General features: G+C 53.8%; 5 protein-coding genes across 5 annotated transcripts; 3 read left to right on the forward strand and 2 right to left on the reverse strand.

Annotated features, from left to right (window-relative positions):
- Positions 1-462: 462 nt before the first annotated feature.
- V2A60_000028 (mitochondrial ATPase inhibitor, IATP-domain-containing protein) lies at positions 463-999 on the forward strand (the record flags this gene model as incomplete). Its single annotated transcript, XM_083251400.1, has 3 exons — positions 463-587; positions 697-828; positions 960-999. The coding sequence occupies 3 exons, from the start codon at positions 463-465 to the stop codon at positions 997-999; spliced, it is 297 nt and encodes a 98-aa protein (XP_083107526.1).
- Positions 1,000-1,292: 293 nt separating this feature from the next.
- On the reverse strand, positions 1,293-3,467 carry V2A60_000029 (Nsp1-like C-terminal region-domain-containing protein; the record flags this gene model as incomplete). The annotated part of the gene is made up of 2 exons (XM_083251401.1): positions 1,293-1,481; positions 1,539-3,467. 2 exons carry the CDS (start codon positions 3,465-3,467, stop codon positions 1,293-1,295), a joined length of 2,118 nt encoding a protein of 705 aa, XP_083107527.1.
- A 1,334-nt stretch (positions 3,468-4,801) lies between these two features.
- On the forward strand, positions 4,802-6,104 carry V2A60_000030 (DUF5102 domain-containing protein; the record flags this gene model as incomplete). Its single annotated transcript, XM_083251402.1, has 3 exons — positions 4,802-4,877; positions 4,942-5,357; positions 5,403-6,104. 3 exons carry the CDS (start codon positions 4,802-4,804, stop codon positions 6,102-6,104), a joined length of 1,194 nt encoding a protein of 397 aa, XP_083107528.1.
- A 721-nt stretch (positions 6,105-6,825) lies between these two features.
- On the forward strand, positions 6,826-7,602 carry V2A60_000031 (DJ-1/PfpI family protein; the record flags this gene model as incomplete). The annotated part of the gene is made up of 1 exon (XM_083251403.1): positions 6,826-7,602. One exon carries the CDS (start codon positions 6,826-6,828, stop codon positions 7,600-7,602), a length of 777 nt encoding a protein of 258 aa, XP_083107529.1.
- Positions 7,603-8,982: 1,380 nt separating this feature from the next.
- Positions 8,983-12,057, reverse strand: V2A60_000032 (uncharacterized protein; the record flags this gene model as incomplete). Its single annotated transcript, XM_083251404.1, has 3 exons — positions 8,983-11,488; positions 11,557-11,942; positions 12,001-12,057. 3 exons carry the CDS (start codon positions 12,055-12,057, stop codon positions 8,983-8,985), a joined length of 2,949 nt encoding a protein of 982 aa, XP_083107530.1.
- Positions 12,058-13,006: the final 949 nt, after the last annotated feature.

A 13,006-nucleotide genomic window follows, 5' to 3' on the forward strand; every position in this document is an offset into this window, starting at 1 on the left:
AAACAAACTAAACCCGTGACAGTGTGAGGCTCTACTTGTCGGTCAAACTGGTTATTGTGCTCTTTACCTTGCTTACTTACCCAGCTACTTAGCCAGCTTATTGCCTGGCCAGCTCTGAGAGCTCTACGACTCCACCGTCCGGAATAATAGAGGAGTACCCGCATCTACCCTCACTACGTCATACAAAGTCATGTACTGAGCTATCGTGCTCAGCTTGCTTGAAATCACCGCTTTACCTCATGCAGCTTAGAGCTCTCTTGCCTTGCTGCTGTGGCAAACGCAAACCACACCACCTCGGCCTCAAACCACGTCACTCAGCCACCTGCTCTAGCGGCTCAGCACCACCACCACCACCACTTTCTCCTCCTCTCCAAACAACCGCATCCTCCAATTCCCCAAAACCCTCATCTCATCGTCGTCTTCCTCCTTTCCCCCCATCAAGACACGCATTCCCAAACCACGATGCTTCGCACAACCTTCGCCAAGACGGCTGCCCTCCGTCCCATCCGCACCGCCGCCTTTTCCACCACTGCCCGCGCCATGGCTGAGGGTGACACTGGTGCTCCTCCCCGTACCGGCGGCCAAGGGTAAGCTACCAAACCCCATCCCAACGGGCCGTGCCCAATTGAACACAAATACGCGCAAGCCTATTACACCATGTCTCGCATGTTTCTAACGGAATCTTGATTCATATAGCGACGCCTTCCAGCGCCGCGAGCGCGCCTCCGAGGACTACGCCATCCGCCAGCGCGAGAAGGAGAAGCTCCTCGAGCTCAAGCAGCGACTCGCTGAGCAGCAGGAGCACCTCCAGCGCCTGTCCGAACACATGTACGTCGGCCACCAGACTGTCCAAGATACGCGGCGGTGTCGAATGCACCCGCGCGGCGCCTTGCACGCAATCAATTGGACCCCCCTCCCCCACCGGTTGAAAGTGACTCGCTAACACGGCCTTTCTGCAGTGACGAAATCACCAAGGAGCAGGGTGGTGAGAAGAACTAAACCTGGCCTGCGTTTCCAGTTTGGCGATTTACACATGGCATCACGGATGTACGTGCGCTCGAGCATGACGAGAGACGTGCTGGCCCCTTGATTTCGTCTAAACTAGTGTACAACTACATACGAAATGTGACATCACTCTACCTCTCCAATGATTTTTCAATCCGGATCCTTCGTCTCCCTCGCTAGCCATTGATTGGTTCTTTGTCTTGTTAAAATTTACTTAACCCAATTGGTTTCCCATTTGTCCATTAAACTCCGGTGCGCACTTCCAAAAACAAGTCGTACTCCGCGCTTCACCTGCGACCCGTGTACGCGCGATAGAACCCCTCGGCCGAGTCGCTTTCCACGCCTGCATAGTTGTTGGCCATGCCGTTGTTGGTCTTCTGCGCCGACGTCACCTTGGCTTGCAGAGCCGTCGCGTTTGCGTCAATCCATTGCAGCTGTGTGAGGTGGCCGTTGAGAACGCGCACGATTTGGCTCAGCTGGTTTTGGCAAGTTAGCTTCGTAAAGTGTTGTCAGTATAGTCGTCAAGTACGTACCGGGTCCTCTGCCTTGGCGCCCTTGCTCAGGGTACCCGAGATGTCATTAATCTCCTTGACCATCTTGGACAGGTCGCGCGACTTTTCGTCGAGCTGTTGTGTGAGCTTCTCGGCCAGCTTGTACGTGCGCTCACGCTCTTGGTCCGGTCCGGCCAGGTGCTCGCCGGGGCCGAGCTGCTTGGCAAACATGTCCTGCACCTCGGACTCGTAGCGGCTGAGCCAAGCCTCCAGCTCCTCCTGTTGGCTCTCCACGGCAGCGAGTTGTCTCTCAATCTCGTGGCTGGCACGCTCGGCCTCGTATGTGTCCAGATACAACTTTTGAATCTTCTCACCATTGTCGACCAGGTTTCTGTCCCAGGTCGACACGGTTGTGGCTTGTTCTTTGAACTCTTTCTTATACTTGGTCAGGTCCGATGCCCATCGAGTGACAATATCCTCCATCGTCTTGTTCTTGAGTCGCGCGATTTGCGAAGGGGGTCCGGTGGTAGAAGCGCCGAGTGCACTGGTAGAAGTCGCCACGGTCGGTGTCTGAGCGGCAGGCTTCGCCGCATCCGTGGCCGGCTTGGCCCCGCCAAACAAGCTAGATGTGGTCGTCGAAGCAGGCGCAGCGGCTGAAGTTGGTGTTGATGCCGTAGGGGCTGCAGTTGTCGCTGTTTGTGCTCCAAAAAGGGAGGAAGCCGGCTTGGCAGCGTCCGTGGCAGGCTTCGCACCGCCAAACAGAGCACTAGCAGTTCCGGTCGCTGCAGGAGCGGCAGCCGGAGCTGTCGTCTCCGCATTGGCTGTAGGCTTTGCGCCAAAGAGGCCACCAGCGGCTGGTGCTGCAGTGGTAGCCGGCACCGTGGCCGTCGTTGCGCCGGCACCACCACTACCAAAAAGACCTCCGGAGCTTGGGGGTGCAGCCGCGGTTGTCGGTGTAGATGTGGCAGCTGCGGGCTTGGCGCCAAACAGAGAAGTCGTTCCGGTCGACGCCGGGGCCGCAGGGGTAGTGCCAGACTGGGAAGCAGTAGTAGCGCCAGCAGCGCCTCCAAAAAGACCAGATGAGGGAGCAGCGGCTGGCTTCGCACCACCAAACAGACCTCCGGCACTAGGTGCAGCCTGGCCAAAAAGCCCGCTGCTTGCAGGTGCCGTCGTGGCAGTAGGCGTGGCTGCAGCATCTGCGCCGCTGGATTTTGCACCAAACAACCCACCGTTACCAGCAGGCTTTGCGGCACCGCCAAAAAGTCCACCCGCAGCGCCACCGGCCGCAGGAGGTGCACCAGCCGGTGTGGTGGATGGGAGCGAGAACATTGGCTTCGCAGGCGTAGCAGCAGATGCGCCTGCTCCTGGTGCAGTCAGATTACTTCCGAATGTAGGGGCAGAAGACGTGGAGGTGGCAGTAGCGCCGCCGCCGAATAGCCCAGAAGCCGCGGGTGCAGTTGTTGTGGTCGTGGCAGCCTGGCCTTGGCTCGTCGACGCGGCTTGGCCAAAGAGACCACCTCCAGCGGTGGTAGTAGGCGTGGATGAGCCGCTTCCAAAGAGCGTACCTGCGGGCTTTGCTGCTGCATTGCTAGCACCACCAAACAATCCACCAGGGGCAGGGCCAGCAGAAGCAGCACCGCTGCCACTAAACAGGCCGCCGCTCGCAGGCGCTGCTGAAGCAGCCGTTGCGCCAAAGAGGCCACCAGTGGTAGCGGGCGTCGTAGAGCCGCCACCGAATAAGCCCCCCGAAGGTGTCGCGGGACTTGCAGACGCGGCACCGCCGAAAACGCCGCCGGGTTTAGCTGCGCTATCTTTATTGCTGCTGCCAAACCCGAACTGAAGAGGCGCTGCAGCGCCGCCAGCGCCGCCAGCCGAGCCAAACAGTCCTCCAGAAGCAGGTGCTGACGAAGTTGTGTTGCTGTTCGCCGCGCCGCTCGATGCCGGGGTTCCAAACGCAAAAGGCGAAGCCATGATTGCGATGAGCCTCGATCGTGTCGAGGTCAAGGCTAGGTTGGTCGCGTAACGTCAGTTGTATCGGCCGTATTCTGCCTATTAGGTTTATGTGGATTAATTTCGTGGCGTAGATCGATTCCGCTATCCAGGGACAGTTCAGATTCGGATGTTGAGATCGAGTGTGGTTGAAAATGGAGGGAGCAGCCCAAACAGCAACCAGGAGCTTTTTTCTAAGGAGCTTGGAGGTTGGCGCGAACCCAAGCCGCGTCTAGGCACTACGCCTAAAATGGTAATATAGCAACGCCGCTTTAGCAACACCTCCCAGAATGGGTTTTGTGATGGGTAGTGAGTCTACCAAGTATATGCAACGCCAGCAGGACTACGTGCGGACAAAGAGACATTCCAGATTGAGATACCTTAATTGTCTCAACCGAAACCCTTTACATTCTGTTCCCTGCAGGATGCTGCGCAATCGTCTCCAACAAACACCCGGGTCCTATAATGCTGCGGATGGCTTGCAAATCCCGGAACGACGTGGATGGACTTGTTAGTACTATTCATTTTCTAGCCCCCGTTTATTTCTCGAACTCATGTTGGGGGGGCTCCATTTGAACATTTGCCTCTGTCATTTTATCAGATCCACGACGCTTAAAGCGCATCATCGATGGAGGGGCATCTGCAGGAAGAAGATGTAAGACTCACATTAAATTTAGCAAAAGCCACGTATCTGAAGAGTTGGAGTCCCTGTATGCAAGTACTCATAATTAGTCTGTTTGGCGACATCAAATGCGAAAAGAACGCTTCACAAGAATATCTACATCTGCGAGCAGGCGCGTATAGGGTAGCTAGTGTCCAAAGGCGGCAACGCAGCTTTCATGCTGCACTCTGAAGTGACGACGCAGCACAGTGGGCTAAGAAGAATACTCCAGATTTCTTCTGCTTCCGGTAGAATATCTATCATATGAGGACAATACAAAGCATGATTTTGCGCGACAGTCGACACGTAATACGACGTAGAGTACTGATATCACGTGCCTTCACCCCACGGAGCGGTGGCAGAGAGCTAAGTAGCCCAAGGCCTACTTAGGCAAGTCTACAAAGTGGGTTACAATCCTCCTTACATTTGTCGACTTGCATTGAATTGATTAATTATACGGACACAAAATACTGAGCGCAGCCCAACTACTGTGGTGACTCCGAAGTCGTACCGAGCCCCAGAAACGAAGAGCAGCCTTCATTGCCGCTGCCCAGCCTGTCACAGGCTGTGGCCATTCCGACTACCTACTTAAGCGTACCCTGCCCTCAAAGCAATTTTATAGACACAACCCACCACGGACAGCGAATTGACAGCCATGGCGGACTCTACAAGCTTGGACTCGCCACATAAAGTTGATACGGCCGAGTCTATCGACCCAGAAATCCATCATGGTCAGGCTTCATCGAGACACGCCGAAGGAATGCACCTCTCCGGACAGCACTAACAGCTTCGCAGAAGACTCATCCGACTCTGACGACCAGTTCACCGATGCCAGATCAGGACCTGCCACCCCGAAAATTCGATCCCCTACACCAAAAGTCAATACGAAGCAGAAAGATGCGACTCGAAAAGAGGAATTACTACGGGATGAAGAGGAGGAGGGGACTTTGACCAGAGACGATGACAATCAAATGCAAGCCAACATCAACGAGGAAATAGAAAAGGATCCAGAGCAGACCACAGCAAACGAGGACGACCAAACCACGGAAGAAGGGACCGACGATTTCGCGGACGACTTTGACGATTTTGAAGAGGGTGGCGGTGCCGACCATGGCTTCGATGACTTTGACGACGACGACTTCGTCCAACCAGAACCAGCGGCAGCGCAGCCACAGACGCCGGCAACCCCCCAATATAAACCTCCTCCATTCGTAAGTAAAATAGGCACACATTGAGACTCATTGCTGATGTTCCAGGCCATTCCCGATTTCGACGCCCTTGGCCCCGACGAAGTCCTCGAAGCAGCAGAAGATATACTTAACACACTATACCCCCCCGAGATGCTCGAGGTACCCGCGCCTCAGACACTTCCCAAGGATGCGTCCGTATTCATTAACCCGCGCTCCGCCTCGCTATGGTCCCAACTCGTCGCGCCTCCACCCCTCGCACCACCCGACTGGATCCGCTCGCGAACACGACGTCTATTCCTCGTATCGCTTGGCGTTCCTGTAGATCTAGACGAGATCCTACCGGCCTCGAAACAAAAGAAACTGATTCTGCCCTCGCTCAATCTCAACAACTCGTCGCCGCGCGCATCCAGCGACGCTCGCGGTAACGGCGTATCACGACTGAAACAAGGCGATGGTAACGGGTCGTCAACGTCTGTCGACTCTCAAGGCAAACCATCCGCGTCAAAAACGCGCAGAGGACTGCCGGCAGAGCCTGACCTGGATCTCGTTGCGGCGCGCTATCTCTGCAACACGACTGACGAGGCCCTTAGCGGCATGACGGACGAGGAGCTCAAGGCGCATGTCGGCAAGTTGGAGGCCATGCAGGGCTCCGCCAAGGACGTGTTGGAATACTGGAAGAAACGGACTGACGAGAAGCTTGGCGATCGGGAGGCATTTGAGGGTGTAATAGAAAACCTGGTCAAGCATGCAAGAAAAGTACGAAAATAAGTACAGCTAATATTTTGGGATATTATGACGATACCTCGCTTACATGGCTACACGCAATTACGACTACTACATTAATATATATTCTAGACAAACAAGCCCAGAAGTTCATGACACCTAAAATTCTTTCTATCTTGTTCTACTTAACAACTGTCAGGATAAAATGACTAGCCACATGATGTACCGATATCATTTCACCAGTTAGTTACGATTCCCACTATGACTATGATGCATATTCCCGAGTGCGTTCTGATAGTGGATGACGCGTGGGAAAAACCTGCTCTTGTTCCTCCTTTTGCGGTTGACGAGGCCGAACGAAGGGCAAACGATTATCATCACGCCGAGAAGCGGATACTACATTGTGCACTAAGCCGCCGCGAGGTTGGCCTTGAAAATTGAGAGTGACTGAGAATGTCAAATTGTCCAACGACGACGACATGATGTTGCCAAACAGGAGACCGCGTGGTCGACCTCACAAGGCCAACATCAACAAGCCTTGAACACTAAGAAAAGAACGCCACGACCCATTAAGTGAAATGCTGCATGACTTTCGAAAGTCTCGACAAGTCTGGGAAAGCAAGTTCGTTTTACACACCGCTTCCTTATTCTTGTGCTCCTGGCGGCCAGTGAGGCTCGGAGCGGGGTCTCGCCGATGGTGACGAGGTGACTTTGCTAACCCTCTTTTCCATCCTTCATCACCTCCCACCGATGCACTTTGACCACCATGACGCCGCCAAAAACTCCCCCAACATCATACGGGGTGCTTCTTTATCCCGGGTTCGAGGTGCTCGACGTCGCCGGCCCGATTGAGTGTCTCAACACGCTCACGGATGAACTCGCCGACTCGAAGCTGACGCTGTCCGTCATCGGGCGCCCAGTCGACAGCGATCAAGGCGTCCAGCAGGTGCCGGCCGCCGTGTCGCCGGCTAACCCCGGCAACGGACCGCCGGAGAGGGCCGCGCCGACCGACGGCTTCCGCTTCCAATCCGCGCAGGTCTACCAGCCCACGCACACGTTCGACACGGCGCCGCCGCTGGACGTCCTCATCATCGGCGGCGGCTGGGGCAGCCTCCCGACGGACAAGGTGGCGCCGGAGATGGCCTTTTTGGCCAGGACGTTCCCGTCGCTGCGGCACCTCTTCACCGTGTGCACGGGGTCGGCCGTCGCGGCGAGCGCCGGCGTGCTCGACGGCCTCGCCGCCACCTCCAACAAGGCGGCGTGGAAGCAGGTCACCGCGTGCGGGCCCCGCACGCGCTGGGTCGCGCGAGCCCGCTGGGTGGTCTCGGGCAAGGTGTGGACGTCGTCCGGGGTCAGCGCGGGCATGGACGGGATGATTGCGTTCCTGCGCGAGCAGTACGACGAGGAGCACTATCCCGGCCTGATTGACAGGATCGCCAACAACATGGAGTACACGTACGAGGCGGATCCTTCCAACGACCCGTTCGCCGATGTGTTTGGCGCGCAGGATGTGGCGCCGCAAGGCAGCGACGAGCTCAGCTGAGGCAGCTTTTGAGGGAAGAGGCTTCAGGATAAGCGGCTGTAGAACGATTGCGGCACGTGGAATTCGATGAGATGAGCACACGCGATGATTGATCCATTTTATGATGTATTCAAAGGACCCCTTCCTTGTTGAGCTCTGCTTAAATCTATGCCTTATTGATAGCCACGAAATCATTGCGGGGGAGCTGCTCGTAGATACACTGCAACACATATGGCCATTGGAAACTCGGAGCGGCAGGCGCCTCGATTTTGAACTTGCATGTTTCTCTGTCGCTGCCGATTTGTTGGCATGAATCCAAGCAAGCCGGTTGACGATCAACCGGCCGGGTGTGCACAGTAGCGTCAACTAAACACGAGCACGAAAGAGTATGCATAGCGATGACAGGTGTGGACAAAAAATTAAGAACAAAATTTGACGTATTAAGTATCAATGCGTTGACGCAGAGCTTGTCAAGACCATTTCAAATGAGGCTGAATTCCGTCTCATAAAAAAATGCCATCACTTGGCAAGGCAAAAAAGAAACTTAGCAATTGCACGTTTCGATCGTGCGACCTCCGGGTTATGAGCCCGGCGCTGGTACTTGTTAGTACGAGATGTGTATTGAGTGGATCCAGGGGGTATTTACCGCTTCCACTGCGCCAAATTGCTTTGACTTGCGTTGGGAATGATACAATTATTATACATTATGTACCTTCAGTGTAGCTCATTACTTTCCACTTGGGCGTTCCTGCGCTCGCGCACCTCACTGGGCTAATCAAGGAACTCCAAATGTTACCTACCCTGATTTGAATTCTACAACACAAAATTTGGTGCATCCTCTACTCAAACCATCCTAAACTCGGTCAAAGTCGAATCGCAGGATTCGAATACGGGCATGTCAAACTCGGGGTTCACACCCAGAACTCCCCCCTGTGGAATCCGCTACGAAAGGTTCGCGGCACAAAGTATTGTCCGGGCGATCCGCGGTGACGATAACGTTGTCGGCAGCAAAAGCTTACAAACATCTTTGAGGTTCAAATAAATATGTATAAAGGAGGAAATGGAGGACTTAGCTCTGGAGAGTTTCGACCTTGGAACCCGATGGTTCCTTGGGCTTCGGCTTGCCTCGAGTCCAAGGCGGAATCAGTGTACGACGACTCATTCAACCATCTCACTTTTGCTAGACCACTAGTTATAGGACTGTTTTGCCCAATTTATTTTTGGCATTGATGTGGAAAAGACAATTCATGCTCACTCGGTAACATAAAGTATATATATAGAAGTAATGAACTGCGCCTTCATGATCTCTCTCGCAGTTAGAAGTAGAACCGTCGCCAGCGCTACGCAAAACGAAACCAAACATGGTGCTATACTTGTTCTCCACCATATTTAAGAAAAAATTCACCACCTCCAGACTGTGAAGCTTCCGCTCAAGCTTTTCTTCTTTTGAGGTTCCCGGCTTGGATATTTGAGAACAAAGAGATTCTCATCACCGTGATTCCAGGAAAAGGTGCGCTTCAAGCCATGCATCTCACCACCAGAACCATCTCCCCAGCCGTCATGCGGGTCCGTCGTCAAGGCCTGAACATTCTGGTCGGGGGGTTGTGCCTCACATCCATTGTCATCCAAGGCATGGCCGGTGCTCACTTTCGCTGATGTATCGGAGGCCGAACCTCGGCCGCAGGGTTTGCACACGCGGTTTGCAGAGCGATGCGCGGCCAGCAAGCTTGCCATCTTCTGTGCGCCGCTGAAACTGCCGAAGAATGGGAGCGAAGTGTCTTTTGTACGGGATGATACGACAACAGTCTTTGAACAATCAGATGAAGAAAGAGAGTCATTCTTGATTAGCGGAGCCAGTTCATGTCGTTGCGACAGTGATCGTAGCACAGTGGGATTTTTGGTGTCTCTGTAATCGACGGGAGATGTCGGACTTGCTTCCGAGATTGTTGTATTGGTACTGTAGCTGCTGCCAGAAGCGGTACTGCGGTTGTCGGAGACGCTTGATCCTCTGCTGATGCTGCCGTCGGAAGAGTTGTCCGAGTCCTCGATGACTATCGGCGTCCGATCACCCAGCCTGCAATCGTTGCCCGAGTGGAGCTCTGGTGATTCAAGTATCGTATCGAGAGATGTATTCAACTGTCGCGCGCTCCCTTGTGGTGGTTCTGGTGGCAGTACATCAACCTCTGGGGATAGGCCACCGTGGACTACAACGGCTTCTTGCTCTTTATCGCTGTCCGCCAGCTGTTTGGCTAGGCCGACCTTTGTGATGGGTTTTGAATCCAGCTCGAATACGGAGAAGATCTCTGACCAGGGTGCGAACGTCTCCGGCCTAGACGCGGACGTCTCATCTGTAGGCGTGAAACCTCCACCTGTAGGTGCAAAAAACTCCTCCGTCGGTATTGTAATGATTGACATCTCAGTCTTGAGAATGCCGAGAAACTTTTTCGCCTTGGCCAGTCCTTTGGGCCCGGCGTGTTCCACCCGAATCGCCGGCGGTGCCTTGTGCAGCACCGTTCTGGCTCTTCGAACATTCGCGATACCGGTTCCATCCTGGTCTTTGTGGTCCGTCGCAAGCTTAGAGGACCGCCAGCTGCTGAAGCGACGGCGCATCGTAGTCATCCTGCGGGATATCGTACGCCTCTGTTCGTTTTTGGAGTCAATCGTTTCCGGCGCGGGACCAATTTCTTCCCCATCTGCGTGGACCACAGTCATGGCTACGAATGCCTTCATTGTATCCGTCTGCTGAGTTTCGTGCCGCGTCAAGGCTCTCTTGAGATTGTGATTTGGCGCCCACTCGGTTTCTGCCGACTGTGCAGATTCGCTCCGAGAACCTGCACAGAACGACGTACAAGATAGCTCAATTTGCTCCGACTCCAACGCTATTGCAGGCAATAACATAGCATGCTGCGCCAAGAAGTCAAACTCGCTCTCCGGGTGTTTGTACTCGTAGCCCTCGGGAAATTGGCGACGGGTGGCTTCCAAAAGTACCGGCATGTCGTACTGATCATACAGGTACCACATAAAGCCTACTGATGTCAGAGTGTCCGGATGATCCTCGCCGAGAAGTTCCGTCTTGGCATCTATGACTTTTGTGCAAAGAGCTCGTGCCTGTTCGAAATTCTGCTCGGCAAAATAGACCATGGCTAGAGCATGCATCAGATGAAGAACCTCTCTATCCCCAAGTCCGTTAATTCTTTCCAAGCTAGATACGACGTTCCGCGCCTCGGGAATTTTGCGCTGTAAAACGTAGCATATCCCAAGGCGAGTCTGTATCCGCATTTGCACTTTCGTATCAGGGATCCGGCCAATCTTAAGAGCCAAGGCCTCGTTCAGATATGTAGCTGCAGCGTCGAAAGCTCTAATTTTCATCTTTTCTATAGCAAAGTCTTCGAGTACTGCGAACACCTGTAGCCTACGCTCAAAATCCGCGTCGAGAGTTGGTTCCATAGGCACGGAAGGGTTTTCTGTCAGCTCAGCAGACTCATCGGCATTGAGATATTCGGAAAACTCGATGGGGTGAGATTCTCTGGCCTCCGTTATCGTGGCAGCAGATAAGTTGGGTTCCTGACCGGTGTTTTGTATGTACTCATGCAGAAGCTGTGTCCTGAATGGCGACAATCCGGCAATTGAACTTGCTGTTTCTCTGGCCGGAGGTGCCCAGTCAGCAACCGAGCCTCCAAGTGAGCTTCCAACAGTGGTTGTAGCACTGGAGTGGAAGCACTCTGCAGCTTTCGCGAGGCATTGTAGATTTTTCGCGGCTTCTGTTTCTGACAGCGCTGCCAAGCTGGATCGAGTGCCGACCGGCGACCGGTTTGCGATCCGAACGGCGTCTTCGATATAATCCTTGAGCTTTTCGAGCTCCAAGAGGATACGATCCTGAGAAGCGTTACTTTGGAGCGAGACCGATCTAATAGGCACCGTTAGACTTTTGTTTCCCCGCCCTCCCTCCTCCGAGGCACGGACGATGGCACGTACACGGTGATTGTCTGCAGAACCGTCTGCAGGGCATAATTGGACCGTTTTAGTCGAGCACGAAATTGCTCGAGCTTACGGGCGTGGATGCTCATGTCGACAGCGACCTTGGCGCGCCAGAACGAAGTCTTATTCAATGTTTTGAGCCTTGCCACAAAGGTGGACAGCTCGTCCAACGTTGCCTCGCAGTCTTGGAGTGCCAGGTCACTCTGGCGCCACAATTCGGCATCGACAAGAGCAAGAGCGCGTGCATTGTGACGACAGCTCTTGAGGGTCTTGTTAATTGAGGACAGAAACCCTGTCAACGTGGAAATCTCGGAACAGAGCGACGCCACGTGCGCCTCGGCGTGTGTGGCATATCGCGTGAAGGAATATAGGGCTTTTGTGACCTGACGGTAGTGAGCATGGTGAAGCCTAGCTGGCGGCCTACTTGAGAATTCTCCTTACGGCTGTTGACGCTCCAATCAGCGCAACTGCTGATGCACATATGGAGAGCGGATCCATGGTTGCCAGAAATGCTGCTCAGTGGCTCGACCAAGACGACCAAGCGCGTAGAGCTTCACGATGGCAATGTGTATTTACAGTTATGTGTGTTAATAATGCTCAGGATGAAGGAAGAAGAAGAACGAATCACGGTCACAGGGCGAGGCGTTTTTGCAGGCAATTACAGCACAAGCCTTGCATGGCGAGGCTGGCAGTGCACTCACAAATGTGACTTACTACCTACTGGTAACGACGGCGGCCTCTACACTTACCGACTTGGTGGCTGTGCCAGCTATGCTCTATTTCGTGCAGCTCACAGCCACAGTTTCCACTGCTGCCTGCGCACTGTCGTCCAATCGGATAGTGATGCGGCTTGCACCAGCGCAGTAGATTGGAAGGGCATTTTGTCGCCTGCATATTAAGCTAGGGACAACAACCTCCGTTGGCAATCCGCTGGCAATTCGCTGGGATCGTTTTGCGGAGAAGTCGTGGGCTACCTAGGTAGGTAGGTACGGGAGGGCGATTTGCTTCAATAATTTAGTGCACAGGTTGAAAAAAAGAAAAAAAAATGGTCGACCCTGGATGGTAGCCGATCAACAAATCTTGTAACAGAGATGCAATAAAATTGAATAAGCACCGTGATACTTGAGATGTACTCCGTACCAATCATCTGTCTCCCTCCTTTCATGATGTCGCCAATCTCGGGCTGGATTACGCAGGGATTGGGAATATTCCGAATATATTCTTCCCCGAATAATGCTCATTAGAGACCATACACGCATCTCGCATCATACCGAATTATGACTGGTGTTCTGAGTTGAGGCTTGGTGGTGGCTAGTTACAACCTACGGATGCAGTGCACAGTGCCAAGATGCAAGATATGGCTGATCATGGGTTGGCATCATACACACAAAATGTACAAAGCCAAAAGAATTTCAGGCTTTTTGATAAGACGAGGGATAGTGGCCGA

The sequence above is a fragment of the Cordyceps javanica genome, chromosome 1 (assembly GCF_051103115.1).
Source record: "Cordyceps javanica chromosome 1, complete sequence".
NCBI classification, from domain to species: domain Eukaryota; kingdom Fungi; phylum Ascomycota; class Sordariomycetes; order Hypocreales; family Cordycipitaceae; genus Cordyceps; species Cordyceps javanica.